This window comes from Abramis brama, assembly GCF_963993115.1.
Source record: "Abramis brama genome assembly, chromosome: 5".
NCBI lineage: Eukaryota > Metazoa > Chordata > Actinopteri > Cypriniformes > Leuciscidae > Abramis > Abramis brama.
Genome location: NC_139967.1, coordinates 18,433,568 through 18,447,409, shown reverse-complemented (window position 1 = coordinate 18,447,409; position 13,842 = coordinate 18,433,568). Strand labels below are relative to the sequence as shown.

Below are 13,842 nucleotides of genomic sequence, written 5' to 3'. Positions count from 1 at the left end.
GCGACTACAGTGCCTCACAGTTTATAAAGCGACGAGAATACTTTTTGTGCGCAAAAAAATAAAAAAATAAATAAATTCACTACGTGAAAAAACTCGAGGCCCAGAGAGAAGGAAATGAATAATGGAATAAAGTCGTTATTTATTTATTTATTTTTTGCGCACAAAAAGTATTCTCGTAGTCACTGTAGTCACTTGGACTATAATGTCTTTAATACATTTTCTGGGCCAGCAAGTTATAACGTCTTTAGAAGCCTATGGAGGAGTGATCCATGCAGCTCTCAGATTTAATCAAAAATATCTTAATTTGTGTTCCGAAGATGAACGAAGGTCTTACGGGGTTGGAACAACATGAGGGTGAGTAATTACTGACAGAATTTTCATTTTTGGGTGAACTAACCCTTTAAAGCTGCAGTCCATAGTTTTTTCTCTTTGTTGCCATTTCTGTTCGAAATCTGCAATTGCAGTTATTTGCGGAATTATCAACTTTACGTGGGTTGTGCCTCGGCACGGCACAGCGCAGATGAATCCAATGTTTTGAGGAGAATGTGCGGCTGTCAGTCACCGCGCCGGTGTGGATACTATCATTCGGAATCACAGATTCTACTTCTTGGAAGTATGACCAACATAAGAATTTTCACCGGAAAATGTTGTCTGAACAAGTAACATCCACTTTTGTTCTGACCAACTAAGGGAAAAAAAGCATTGCAGTAAATCGCGCTGATTAAATCTAATGATCGCTTATCATACGTCAAACCGTGCAAATTATACTTTGTTCTCAAATTGTTAATGTTAACAACATCTGCATTGCATGACAACATTTAATGCCCTTCCGATATTATCCTTGTTTTCGCATGGGCCTGGTTGCAGTCTCTTTTTTTCTGTAGCCACTCCCAAGTCCGAAGTCTTTTGCATTTTACAACGGGTGAATCTCCATTTGTCACTGGTGATTGTCGTTTGAATCTTGCTGGATCCGCCATCAAATTGATAAGTTTAATTATATCAAGTTCTGTGAGAAAAGGCTATAAATCTCCACCTCCAACATCCTCACAGGCAATATAGACTATAGCCAAGACACCTTCTTTATGTGTACAGATGTGATGTAATGACGCAAAGACATGCTTGAATTTCCCGCGGAAATCCACCAGTACCACTGGAATTAAAAACATTGTTACAAGCTTACCGTTTTGAACCGAGCTAAGGCAAGCAGATAGAACACTGGCTGGTTATGTACTTGCTCAAATTTATTTTGGATAATCTTTAACCCAAAAAAGTTACGGACTGCAGCTTTATGAAAAAATTGGTCTTTTACTTTTACTTGTAACGGAGTAATATTTGACCAGTAGTATCTGTACTTTAAGGAAGTTGTGTACTTTGTCCACCTCTGGTTAGCTGGAAAGTGCAGCCACGGCAAATGAAATTGATTTACGCACAGATGCTGCTCTGATGGATTCTCTTTCAATCTCCTACAGTGGTTCCAGCTGAATTTCTGAAGGAGCTACAGGGAGCTATTCATCACGATCAGTCTGTATCCCACTCCTTAAGACCATTTCCAAGAGTTGTCATGTTATTTACAAACCAAGAACCACAGTGGCCCTTAATAGGGTTCGCTTTCAAGTAAGTTTCCTTTTGCTGCTTTTGATATGTGATTGAGGAAAGTTCTTTACAAATAGTAGCTACATTTTTAAATATATATTTTTAAGGCAAATCTATTTGAACTTCGCTGAAAAGCCCAAATGCGTTCTAAATTATGTTTTCTGAGAGCAAAACAAGCCCTGCTGTCTATTATCAGAGCTTGCTGAGTTGAGTAGATTTATATGTAGATGAAAATGAAACGTGCACAACCACCAGAGGTCATCATTTCTTCCACTTCATCTTCTATTCTCTGCGTAATGATGTGAATCTTATGAATGGAAACGGCCACTCTGATTGACGCTGTGCATCCTTAAAAAAGTAAAATCCCCTGTGAAACACAACATGTTTTTGCAGCGATTATATTTCTATCCCATTTACTGTAGCTAAGGTTTTAGTGTTTAATTTGGTGTGTGGATTTTAGATAAATCAGAGGGAGATTGAAGGAAGATGAAGAGAAACGAGGTAAAAGGGTGTTTAAGCACAAAAGTGCATAGGCCTTCCATAGCGTAGCTGTTCTAGACAAACACTGATACCTCAGACAGGAGTATGTTAACCTGGAGATGATATTCATCTTTTATTTACACTTTTATTACTTATCTGATAATATCCCACTGAATATTTCTAAAAAGATTTTTAAGTTGGCATTCTTTACAACTTCACATTCTTCTTAGCTTCCCCAAAGTTTCCAACCCACACAACGTCCTCTCCAGACATGCGTTGGTGGAATGTCTCATGAGTTGAGATGGGTTGGGTTTACGGGGAGACACTATTGCGTATGTGTGTATTTTGGGTGTTTAACATTTGGACACTAAAATAAGACATTATTCTGAGTAGCAGAACAGCCATTTCTCTGTTTCAAAAACATCATCTCCATAAACTCCCCCAGTCTTGCCTTCAATTATCTGAATTTTAGTTTTCTCTTCCGTTTGTTGTCCTAAGAAATTTTACAGAGGGCATTTTAACGTATTTAGAGGGCAGCTTTATTGGCTTATTGTAATTGAATTTTATTTCACATTTTGCTTATCTGACTTGGCCAGAGTTCAACTATGTTGTGGGAATTAGATTTCTTTATGAGAATCGAATGGACGAGGGAGAATCAGGGACAGTGAGGACCAAAAAAAGTGCCACCTGACTTGCTTCCACAATATGCTGATATAACAAATCTAATCTTACGAGACACCATTTCTGAAATCTCTACATCAGTATGTGGTGATAAATCACCCCTATTGTATTCCAGCCTATCTGTCTGTCTGTCTCTCTGTCTCTGTCTCTGTCTCTCTCTCTGTCTCTGTCTCTGTCTCTCTCTCTCTCTCTCTCTCTCTCTCTCTCTCTCTCGGCCTGTCTCCTGATCTGGGATCAGGGTGGGTTTCTCGTTCCAGAGGCTGAACAAGTGAGGAGCTCTTCAGCTGCGAGAATAAAAGAGTGCCTTGTGGTAGCAAAATGAAAAAAAGAAGGGAGGGAAGGAGTGTGTGAGAGACTATGAGGGTTGGAAAAGAGAAGGAGAGGAATAGGGGTGGAGAGAGAGAGAGAGAGAGAGAGAGAGCATGTAGGTGGGGGAACAGTGCAGGACAGAGAGAGTGAGGGATGATATTTCTCATTCTCTCTCAATGATTTGTTCATCCTGCTCTGGTTCTCCACATAGTTTAAGATGTCTTAAAGTGAGCATGAGTTTCCAGCTCTAAGGATTACATGTGGGACTGACAGAGCTTAGGATCTGAAAGGTAAGGCTTTGACTGACAGCTGGGTTTTTTGTGATGAAGTTTTCTGAATGCATTTAGAGTAATCATTGTATACTGGTAAAAACAAAGAAAGAGTTTGGTGCTAATATGTAGTGTGGATAATAATATACCTTTAAGCTACTATGCTATTTATTTATTTAAATCATTATTAATTTGTAAAATTATATCAATTTTATAAAAATAAAAAAACATAACTATAAATAGTACCACATGTCTGTTTGTCTCTATGGTAACCCATTCAAAACTTTGTAAAAGTTTTGCAGTCTTTATTAGAATTAGTATATGAATCATTGAAAGAGGAACTGAATGGGACTTTCAGATTTCTGAAGAAAAAAAATGACTTCAGTTTATAACAGAAATCATGAAGAAACTGTCTTTAAAAAGTAACAACAGTGTAACAGTCTTTGCACCCTGATGTTATAGTATGAGTTATGAATTACCTCATGAATGCATTTCTTCATTTTAGGTAAGGTATGTGTGTGAGTAATGGAGAACTCTAGTCTTACTGTGTTGAATATGAGAGAGAATGAAAATGGGCCGCACTGGACAAGGATGGGAATAATGGCTCTGACCTAAAGAAAGGACAATGAGACTATTGTCCCAGTGGGGACAGCACTGCACATCAGTGTATGAGAAGTGTGCAGGAAGGTTGTGCTGGGTCTGCTGACACATTTTTTTTTTTTTTCACCATCAATGCTGCTTTCACTAAAAGAGGCTGACTAACAGGTGGTTTGAAAAATTCCTTGCCTGTCAGTCAAATGACTCAACTGTCTAATTAATCAGGTGCAGAGATGTGGAAACACATTCAAGACCTCTTCTGTATGCCACCTGTGTGCTGTATGACCCCTGCAATGCAACAGTTATAGATTAAACATTTTTGACACAGCTATAGGTATTACACATGTGACAACAACATTTAGTTCCAGTCCATGAATTTGACAGGCTGTGCAACCTTCTAGCAACTGCTTGTTTGTGTTTGCACTTTCCAGACAGTTTGTCTGAATTGCAAGGATTATTCAAGGACTTTCATTACGTCAGTAGGTGGCGACTATGCTGCCTTCAAACGTGGTATCGGAATGATCATAAATACAAGTTTCCTAGGAAATTGGACATGAACACCCTCTTAAGTCATATTTACTGGGAAACTCTGCCTTCAGAATACTGCCTTCACATGCTATTGGAAATTTCCTACGAGCCCATAAACTTTAAAGATGGCAGAGGAGAGAACAATTGCTCCTGTGACTGGTATTATTAATTAGTTTTTTTGACAACAGCTCACCTTGTCTTGTTGTTAAAATTGTGCATATTTACATGAATAACAAGTTTTCACACAGCGAAAATAGCATGTATTTCACCAACATTTCAGAATCACAGTGAATGGTCATCAACAAATGGGATGTTACATTTTATACAAAATGAAATATCTTCAATACATTTTGGCTTCTAGTAAGATTTCCCTAAGAAATAGGCTAGAATAAACCTGGTGTCCTCCATGATTTCTATTCTTTCTGACAACAAAGCACTTGAAAGCAACGAGCTCGTAATCATGACATCAGAAATGGAAATTAGGAAATTTCTGATAGCACGTGAATGCAGCATAATTACTGTAATTAAGAGATCACAACACATGACGTTCTACTCTCAGCTATAGGAACTGTTCTCGGACTCGGAATAATGCCTTTTTATGGCAACACTATCAACACCAAAAAGAATCTGCTGCGGTCAGGTGGTACAGCGGTCACATGGTACAAGTTGGAGTTCTCAGAATATTCATTTTACAAGTTGTAATGACGATTTCTTTACTTTTTACAAGTTGGGATCTTTTGACACTTTTTACTGACTTTTTTCAAGTCTCTTGTCATTATGGTAATTATGACATGGAGTGAATGAACCTGGATACTTTCCTACTATATAGTAGGTGAAAAACAGTGGGCTATGTGAGAAGAGTATGTCTGTATTCTGTATTAAAAAGTATGCAAAAAGTATCCGGATGACCTACTACATGGCTACGGGAAGTCCTTTGAAGGATGCAGCCTTTGAATTGGGACACAGCCTTTGAGTGAGTCCTTGAATCAAACATTGTACCAGTTCATTCAAAACACTGACTCATTCAGGAACCAAACGCAAACAAAGTGACTTTCTCTTTTCTTAGGGATGATTCACACTGAAATTTAATAACGTGAGACACCAGGCAGTGGAATGAAAAACCCCCCCGAAAGGTCTAGAGCCCTTTTTTCCCCAGGTTGAACTTCTTTTAACTTGAGCACTGCGTTTTGAGAGTTTGATGTATGCACGATTGCTGGAAGTGTAGCCTACAATTGTGTAAAACAAACAAACATACAAAAAACGTGCGCATTATAAAAGTTCACTTGAAAATCTAGCATGTTGGAAGGAGAAAAGGAAAGAGGGAGTGGATGAAAAGAACATAAAGGAGGAACAAAAAAGGGGAATTGAACACCAGCACTGACTTGGTGAAAAAGAGCCAAAGAGGATTCAATGACCATGGCATGATTCCTCAAGCTTTTCTCCTAGTGCCCACACCTCTAGCTCACACCTCTAGACAGCACGCCCACAGTCACTTCACTGACCAATTTATGCCAATAAACAAAAGTCTGGCTCGGCGAGTCTTAAACCAGCTTTTGTTCGAGGTGTTGCTTACCTTCTCCATAGTGTTACACAGAAATGCACTCCCATTATAGACAACCCACAAATGTGAGCTACTGCTAAAGTTTCAGGGATCTGTTTGAACCATAAATCCAGTCTCTTTTACCTGCAGTGACCCATGAATTTGTCTATTCGATCATACTTTAGTTCACATTTCCCTTCCTTTGAGGAATTACAAACACTACATAATGGAATGATAACATAGGGATGCAAACTGTGTAGATCTCCGATTTTCTCCCCCTTACATGGGATTGAACCTGAAATTTAGTTCAGTCTTATCAATGTCATTCCAAAAAGAAGTCTGATATTTCCACTAGAAGATCGAGTTATGTTAGGTAAAGGTTTTAAATTAAAATGACATAAAAACTGAACCTTATCATTCACAAACATTCACAATAAGATCTATTACATGTATGTTCATGAAATTTCATTTCATGGTGACTTTAATAAGTGGTATGAGTGCAGGTGTAATGGAGGATGTGGACGTCGCACTCAGTTCTAACGTGCTTGTGGAAAAGTGTGAAATATTTGGCCGAAATAGGCAGGCTGAGACTGGAAATGCTCGCTTGAATGTGGATATTTTAAGTCGAAATGGTTGCTAATTAAAAAAGAACAGGAAAAAAGCACCACATGTGAGAATGTTCCCTCTTGGATAGCATTGAAAAACATGAAGACATTTTCTCATACGACTGTGCCAATGAAACAAACCCAGTCTTTCTTCTCACTCTCTCACAAACACACTGATATAAACAGTGTTCTGATCTCAGGCATTTCTGCCACGCAAGCACTGTGACTGTTTCTGGGGTGAGATCTGTGGTCAATCTTTCTGACGCCTTGTTGCTTTACTCTGATACTATAATAAGTGACTAGACTGTTGCAAAATGCTGCAAGAGATTAAAGCAGCATGTTCCTGCCGTCAAAGAATTTATGAGCAAGACCAAAATGCTTAGCTTTGATATCACATGTGTCATTCCAAGACAGCAGTCCAGCATGGAAATATGGAAAGTTATCTAGCAGCTAACTTTCCAACTTGTGTGCTTGCCATGTGTTGACCATGGCAGCCTCACATGCCAGTCACTCTAGACTTCTGAGCTTAATGCGTTACACGTAAATGTTAGAACAATTTTCTCACAAAAAGTAATTGGAGTTTTAACTCCCAGAGGACAACAAACAAATAAATAACTTAAATTGGCTCAACAATAAGGCACTGGTGGCTCAAAACAGAGGACTGCTTTAAATTATCAGACATATTGACATTTTTACTCAGTTGTGGGTGAGAAGGGGGCAGCTGGAGACTGTTTATTCCCAGAGAGTAGCTTGATCATAGGGTCAACCGACAGGAAGAGTCCCCGCTTAAGAACCCACACCGGAAGAGTCTGCTCCTCTTCCAGCTGTGGTTGCCTAGTTGCTGCTCAGATTTGTTTGTGTTCTTTTTTTTTATGTGTTTGGACTCTTTTGACATCTGTCTTATACTCACTGGCAATGGCCATGGAAAAAAAAAGTCTTTCTTTCTCGTCCTCCACCAGACTGAAGTTTTCCTCGCTCTGATTCATGGCTTTCCCATGTTTCTTAGGATTTTTACCAATCAGTCTGGCTCACTGTGTGATGGATTGCTTAGTTGTATATTGACTAAGAGACAAAGCTTAAATGTTTGCTTATGAGTTCCATGACAACTGTTGACTTAAAAAAAAAAACTTTCCATAAATGATTCTAATAATGTAACAAATACTCTTAAAGTGACTCACATCAGCAGTTTTGCAGCTGTTAAACATCAAATGGAAAACATTTTTTGTTTTGCCTCTGTGGAGGAGGGAATAACAGGAAGTGAGTAGGGGGACTCCACCTGGAATATCAAGGACTTTTCCATCCTCCATAAGTGCATGTAAACTCAAATCTGTCCGAAATGAGTCCATCTGCTGCGATGATGATGATCTGACAATTTTTAATACCAATCCAGCAGTTCTTCTAACGGTTGCTTTAAAATGAAAACATGGCATTAACACCCAAATATATAGGGATAGTTTACCCGAAAATTAGATGCAAACACAAAAGAAGATATTTTGAAGAATGGTGGTAACCAAACAGTTTTGGACAAAACAAACAAACAAAATATCCTTAAAATATCCTCTTTACTGTTCCGCAGAAGAAAGCAACTCATAACATGAGGGTGAGAAAACTATCCAATAATAGTATAAAAGTATGTTTAGCATGTTTGAGCAGTAAGCTGTGCATACGAGGCAACAGGTGAGATAAGTTCACAGAAGATGACCTTTGCATGACGTTGTAGATAAATCGTTGTAGAAAGACGTTGGAAAGTCACTCGTGATTTATCTTTCTAAATTTAGACATAAACTTGACGATTATTCATGGGTGTTTAGAAAGACAGACCGCACACCTGGATTCTGACAGAGACTTTTTTTATGTGGATTCCTCTTCCTGTGCTTTCTATCTCTAGCCGTCTCTCTCTCTCTCTCTCTCTCTCTCTCTCTCTCTCTCTCTCTCTCTCTCTCTCTCTCTCTCTCTCTCGCTCTCTCTCTCTGTCCCAGCTGTGGCGGTACTATGTAATTCTGTCCTCAGAAACCACAGAACATTCAGTAAGAGACATGAGTGAGCAGCAGAGACAAACAAACAGCAAGAGCTGGACTGTAGACGGTCAACCAAAGGCTCAAAGGCGTAAAAACAGGACATAGCACAGAGACTGTCAGTAAACAAGGCCATGCAGCAACAGAGCGGGTCTTTCTTGGGCTAAAAAATATGGTGAGTGGGCTTGGTGTTGCTTATGGGTTGATTTTACTACTGCATTGATTTTTGGTAGCTATGACTATTAAATGTAGAGTAAATGTTTCACTATATCAATTGCTTATAGTATTTATCAGCTTTATGCCAAGTGCTAAAGCAACCCAAAATTATTATACATTCCATATAATCAAAACACTTAAAATAAAAAAAATTACAAATAAATATAATTTATTAATATATATTTTAATAAAAACATTTTAAATTAAAATTCTATATTTTAATAATAGAATATATATTTTTAATTTATTTAATGTGGGATAGTTAACTATTTTTATTTTTCTTGGTTGTGACTTTCTTATAAAAGATATTTTAAATCTCAGTGTGATTTAACTTTTTAGGATTGACAAGTCGCTAGGCCTTCAAGTTTAGAGTTTTTGATTTCTGTTTCCCAGATTCACCCACTGCTCATGCTACATTTAGCTGTACTGTTCCTGCTGTGGTTTCCTTACTTCTCCCGCAACTCTAACATACTGCTACGTGTGTGTGTGTGTGTGTGTGTGTGTGTGTGTAGCCTGTATGATTATAACCCCTGTAAGAGGAGCTTTGTGGTTTGTGCTATGTGGTTGAGTCTATTTTCTGCTGCAGAGGGCAGGACACAGTGGCATAACTGCAGACTTAATGACACGTTTCAGAGGCATGCCACTTACCGGTATGAAAAGCTCCAGTTTAACTGATATCAAGTGTATATTTGTGTGTATGAGTTATGTTTATTTGTGTGCAAGTATATTTGAATCAAGGAATCAGTATATGCGTGTATGCATTAATGTCAGTGTGTCTGTATTGTCCAGTTGTGTGCGTGTGTGTGATGGTGAGAGCAGTGACCACATTCAGTATAGTGACAGAGGCTTTCTGTTCTCTTTTCCCTCTGTCACACACTGGACGTGGTTGTGAGAGGCGGCAGGCCTGCAGCACTTGCCAGCTGCACTTGCAAACATGACATCAGGAATGAAAGGGAGAGAGAGGTTAGCTAGGGGAAGGAGGAAAAGAGGAAGTTTGGTTTGTACCAGCTGTTGAGTTAAAGACTATAAATGTCCATCATCATCCTAATCTATATGCATGCACTATACCTAACCCGTCTTCGCTTGTTTGGAGAAGCGAAGCGTCTCATTCCAGTCTTTTCCCTGACTGGACATGCCAGCAGAGGAAAGAGTTTTCCTTTCCTTAAACTCAGAAATGCTACAACACAGTATTTTATGTTGGCTGTTTAGTATCAGAACAAGCAATTTTGCACTTGTTCTGATTATAAACAGCCAAATTAAATTATTAATCAATAAAATAGTGTCGCAAAGTTACATGATTTTAAGAATAATGTTGCTACCACATCGCTACTTCGAAATTTTGTTCAGCTAATAGCTTTGCTACTTTTACTGACGTTATTGTTCTTCACTGATCCTCAATGACCATTATGTACAAAGATACAAACACATACGGAAAATTCTGTTTTTGATGTTTTGGTGTGCCAGACTATAAATGTTGAATGTACCGGTAAGCTACAAACTACTCTATAGCTCAGCTAAGATGAAAACTAAGCTAAAAGCTTCTTCTTATAGATAAATCTGATAACTTGTGATTTCGATGGCTTTCGATGATTTTCAAGGACTTCAATCACTTAAAGTTTTTACCGAATTTTCTGTTGGATGTTTAGAATCAGAACAAGCTTATTCTGATTTTGAATAAATGACTCTTTTGAATCTGAGTCACTTGTTCTGATTGTAAACAGCCGAACCAATACTTAATCAATAAAATAGTTTTGCAAAGTGACATGATTTTAAGTGACACTACCACCTTGCTCCTGAGAAATGTAGTTTAACTTCTCTTCTTTTAGTGGTCACCTAACAAAATATGTTCCAAGAACGTTTAATGTTCCCATTAATTTATGACTGAAAACGTTGTATGTTCTCAGAACATTAAAAATATCTAGTTTTTTTAAATGATTTTTTGTTTTCATGATTATGTGAACATTAGAGAAAACATTAAGGGAATTTTTTCTCTATTTTATAATTTTTCTTTGATAATGTTATTTAAGAAAAGATCACTTTGAATGGACGTTACTAGAAGAACGTTTGTTCATAACTAAGAACCAAAGTTCAGAGAACATATTATAGCTGAAAATTCCCTTCACTGATTCTCACACACACAGAACCTGATGTTCAGTTTGTCTTGTGGCTCTGTTTCTCTGTGATTCTCAGTGTGTTTAGTCTGAGAGACAGTGGCATGAGTCAGGGACGTAAAAGAGGTGAGGGAAGGAGGGAGAGGGGGATTTCGGGTTAGGGATGTTCCTAAATGACTGATCTGCTGTGAAGTGTGCTGACCTGAGGTCTACTCTAGTTTGTTCACGCTAATGTGCCTGTGTCTGTACCAGATAATTGGCTGCATCTGTTCACTCTGAGTCTGGGTGTGTGTGTTTGTGTGTAAGATGAGTCACACTGACTCATGCTGTGTATTTCAACTAAGATGAGGACTTCAGTCTGTTCACGACAGTTGGTTAATCACGGTATGCATGTGTTATCATTGCATCACTGTATTTTGTCTACAATAAGAAAAAACCTGATGTGTTTGATAAATCACTGTTAAGATCAAAGACACAAGCTTTAAGTGCTGCAACCTTGCCAGATCTACATATCTATTCTACTAGTCTGTTTATAAATACAACAAATGTGATAATGACTCAGTTCACTCACGTTTTGTTAGACTGAATTTTAGCCATTCAACAAAGAATTTTTGCTATTTATGTCTGTATTCCCTGCAGGATCTTGACAAATGTCATGAAGTGATTGATAACTCCATAGACATGGACAGGCTGAATCAGAACATTCCAGATCATCTGACTCATCAGGTCTTACAGGTGAGTGTGTGATCTGTGTATATACATACATTCACAATACTGTTCAAAAGTGTTGGGGTCTGTAAGATTTTATTTGAGGTTTTTAAAAGAAGTCTCTTATTCTCACAAAGGCTGTATTTGATCAAAAATACTGTAAAAACTGTAATATTGTGAAATATTATTGCAATTTAAAATTACTCTTTTCTATTTCAGTATATTTTGCAGGTTTTTTAAATCGCTTTGGCACATTTTTTCGAAACAGTCTTAATATTCTCTAAACTGTAAATGCAATATGTTTGCTGCAAATATTTGTTATATACAAATTTCATGTTTTTTCTATATTTATTTTGACTGACTGCTTTCTTTACAAGAATGTCAGTTTTGTCTATAGCTGAATGCACTTGTATATCATACTGAGCTTTCTAGATACATATTTTAACAGGTAAAAATGTACTTGGAAAAGTCAATACTGTAGTGCACAAAAAGAAAATGAACATTTTTTATTTATAACAGTACATTTGTTACATATAAACTGAAAATTCACAGTTTTTACACACTCTATTATGTCTACCACCACCACACGTTCTTATATCTTCCTATTTTGCTCTTTAATGGCAAGCAACTGAGAATTTTCAGCTTACTTGTACCCCATTACTAGCCTGGGTTTCCCCCATGCTGCCTTGAGCGCAGCGCGATTTTATTCACGCTGCTAGGCAGCCTGTATACCATGGACCAGATTTTCCCCTCAAAAAGGGAACCAATCACAGAACGGGGAGGGAGCAGCAAGACGATGATGACGTCTATGCGACACAACGTAGCAGTTTGTTTATATCTATGGATCCAACATGGCATCAGACGCGAAGTTACCTTTCGATGCAGCCTTAGATAGTGTTCTAAGTAGTTTAGAACGCAAGTTCCCATCGTCTTCTTCCTTGTCGAATTTCTGTCGCTCTGCATACGTCATCTGGTATAATTGAAACGATTGGCTATGAGCTACGTCCAGGCGCATTTGATAGACATTCGTAGCGCCCAATAAATGGCTCTGGGCATTCGTAAACCACGCCTCAAATACGAGAAAATGAACATGTGGTTCCCAGACCACGTCTCAATGAGAAGAGGTCTGACGTTAGCCAGGCTACCCCATTACTACAATTTTTTGTTTTTTAAAGTACTGTTATAGCTGCTGTTTATGGTTGTGACCTTCCTCCATGCACATAAATGTTAGTGATTTTGCTGTGAGCAAATCCATATATGCTCCTGAACTTTATTGGTTGATTGGTAAGTTTGTGATTCCGATTTCATTGCAATTGAAGGCCATTTGCCAATTTAGCAGACAGTACAAATATTCCATGTCAGATATTTGTGGAATAAACATGCATGTCTGACAGATTTTGATAAATGAATGGATCATTTTGAATTTAATGGCTCACACAATGAAAGAATGTTTAGAAGTTTTGCAGTGTTTGACAGTTGCACTATGAATCAACTAATCAGTTTTGATCAACAAGCCATGTGTTTAGTTATTGTGCAAACTGTAGACAATTGTACTTGCTCTTTTGCACACGTGCCAAAACACATACAATTTGCTTAAATCAATACGAAATTGAAATCTGATGTGAACAAGAGACTATAATTGCTCAGAAAAAGGTTGTGTTGCATAATATTTTCATTGAATTTGTTTAACAAATAGAAAAAGAACAGAATTTATTTGAAATAAAAATCTTTGGTTACATTATAAACATTACACTGTAACTTTCGGTCAGTTTAATTCATGCTTGAATAAAAGTATTCATTTCATTTAAAAAAACATCTTACTAATCCCAAACTTTTGAACAGGAGTGTAAAATGCATTTACTTTAGTTTTACTTTGTTTTCATTTTGATTTTCTGCATAATTGTCATTAAAATCTTTTAAAAGCAGAATATAGTTTCTTTTGTAATTTCGTTCTTTTAATATAGGTGTTAAAATGTCTATATGAGTACATCTGGTGCAATAGACAAATTCTGCAAAACTAGGTTTTGTCACTTAAAAGTGGAGTGTGCAGAACTTGGAAATTAAGAGGTGAAATGTTCCCTAATTATAGGGTTAATCTTCATCACTGTTGATCCGAGAGGCTGAGTCCAGCCTTTCTGTCTGCATTTAATCTTGCTCAAACACTGCACTGTGTTCCACCTATCATACATT

General features: G+C 37.6%; 1 protein-coding gene across 14 annotated transcripts in view; it reads left to right on the top strand.

Annotated features, from left to right (window-relative positions):
- Positions 1 to 3,170: 3,170 nt before the first annotated feature.
- phldb1a (pleckstrin homology-like domain, family B, member 1a) overlaps positions 3,171 to 13,842 on the top strand; it is a 46,554-nt gene continuing 35,882 nt past the window's right edge. For 12 of the 14 annotated variants that reach the window (XM_084114221.1, XM_084114218.1, XM_084114217.1 and 9 more), the window contains exons 1-2: positions 8,625 to 8,792; positions 11,584 to 11,679. In XM_084114221.1, the coding sequence (XP_083970347.1) occupies positions 8,790 to 8,792; positions 11,584 to 11,679 (99 nt within the window). In that variant the 5' untranslated portion in view covers positions 8,625 to 8,789. Of the gene's footprint in view, positions 3,354 to 8,624; positions 8,793 to 11,583; positions 11,680 to 13,842 lie in introns of those variants that run through there. The other 2 variants (XM_084114222.1, XM_084114224.1) reach the window with 2 other exon arrangements.